Raw genomic sequence first — 1,762 nt, 5'->3', positions numbered from 1 at the left:
GGCCGATATATCGTAGTTGGAACTGATGTGACATCTCGTCACTATCATTGCACGCAGAGATATAGCTCTAGCTAGAGTCGGGATAGCTGTGTATTTTAAACTTCAGCCAGATGTACCAATCTGTAAGCGTATGTAGTTACCTGCAGGATGACGTCTCCCCGCCGTAGTCGGCCGTCCCTGGCGGCGACGCTGTCGCTATACACAGCAGAGATATAGCTCTGGCCAGAGTCTGGATGGCTCTGCACACTGAACCCCAGCCGGCTGTTCCAGCCACGGTTCAGCTCCACTGTCACTATCTGGAAATATCAAACACAAATCTGGTGAATTGCACTGAGCAAAAGGTACCTAAGGACTTCTGCAATGAACGGTTGCAATCGGTTGAAATAATACTGATGCTCTTATAAATAATTTATTGAATCAGGCGTTACTTTGCGGAGGTCCATATCAATGAACTAAAAGAATTTCCTTGCTCACCCGCGACCTTACGATAGCTAAGCTTATGCAAAATATGCGCGTTCATGCAGTTCCTCCACCTCCACACTGTAAGAACACACACAAATCACACAAACCCATCTATCACCACCACCACACTACACTGACGCGTTTTGAACTCAACCAGAGCTCATCTTCAGAGTGACACAACCGTACACCAAAAAACGCGTCAGTGTAGTGTGGTGGTGGTGATAGATGGGTTTGTGTGATTTGTGTGTGTTCTTACAGTGTGGAGGTGGAGGAACTGCATGAACGCGCATATTTTGCATAAGCTTAGCTATCGTAAGGTCGCGGGTGAGCAAGGAAATTCTTTTAGTTCATTGATGCTCTTATAGTTGGGCCATGTGCTTTAGAGGAACCGTCTGGGTTGGTGTGTTTGATAACTTTCATAAGCGGGTAACGATTGACGCATCTCAAAATCCATTATTCGCTCTCAAATGTAAATATTACAGCTAAGTATGTCCATTGAATAATACAATTAAGTAGGATTTTATATTCAACCCAGAAGACGGATTTCCTAGGTAATCAGCTAAATATGTGGTCTACCACCCTAAAGTTGATAATCGTTTGCGTGTCATAAAACAATAACGCTAATTAGACGTGTCCGTCAACTTGAATGTTTTACTTTAGCGACATATGTATTCATTTGATAGGAACTTGTTTAAATATTGATAGACCACTTATTTGACTGATCTACGTACCCAGTGAAAATCATTTTTCAAATGAGAACTTAGGCACTATTATTGCTTCTGATAGGTTTTTAAATTACCGTAGGCTCCGAATCGGTTTCTTTAGGCGGTTCAGGTTTGATGTTTTCTTTTTGGACGGCTTCAGTCTCCTTTGGTTTGGTAGGCGCTTCCAGCTTGGCCTTCCGTTCGCTGTCCGGTGATAACGCCACTGCCTTCCACTTCTTCAGTCCATTACCTTTAAATTAACAATAAGAAACACGTTTGAATCTGACTTTTTCTGGTCACTTAGGGCCAGTATAGAAGGCAACCCAACTGTAACATAACCACAACTATTCCGCGACTATTGACTGCCCGTACATTTTAATCGCAGCCAGCATGCAGTTTGCGGGCAGTTGTGCTGACTGCAATGGAAACGCAATGAAATATGTATAGGTAGTTGCCAGTACGTTGCAGTTGGATGGCAATCCGTCAGTACATACGCCCTAAAAAAAGTACTCGTAAATTTTTAATAGCAGCTTGTCTTGCACAATAAGTAATTTGGAAGATTTTGAGTTATTTTTAAGTGAGATTAATTACCATGT

At 42.5% G+C, this 1,762-nt stretch overlaps 1 protein-coding gene across 1 annotated transcript in view; it reads right to left on the bottom strand.

Moving 5' to 3' along the window:
• LOC141431769 (uncharacterized) overlaps positions 1-1,762 on the bottom strand; it is a 161,066-nt gene that overhangs the window by 24,397 nt on the left and 134,907 nt on the right. Inside the window, exons 10-11 of the mRNA XM_074092948.1 lie at positions 1,262-1,416; positions 141-296 (exon numbers count right to left, since the gene is read on the bottom strand). Of these exons, the coding sequence (XP_073949049.1) occupies positions 141-296; positions 1,262-1,416 (311 nt within the window). The remainder of the gene's footprint in view (positions 1-140; positions 297-1,261; positions 1,417-1,762) is intronic.

Source organism: Choristoneura fumiferana, chromosome 10 (genome assembly GCF_025370935.1).
Source record: "Choristoneura fumiferana chromosome 10, NRCan_CFum_1, whole genome shotgun sequence".
NCBI lineage: Eukaryota > Metazoa > Arthropoda > Insecta > Lepidoptera > Tortricidae > Choristoneura > Choristoneura fumiferana.
This window is presented reverse-complemented; position numbering and strand designations above follow the sequence as displayed.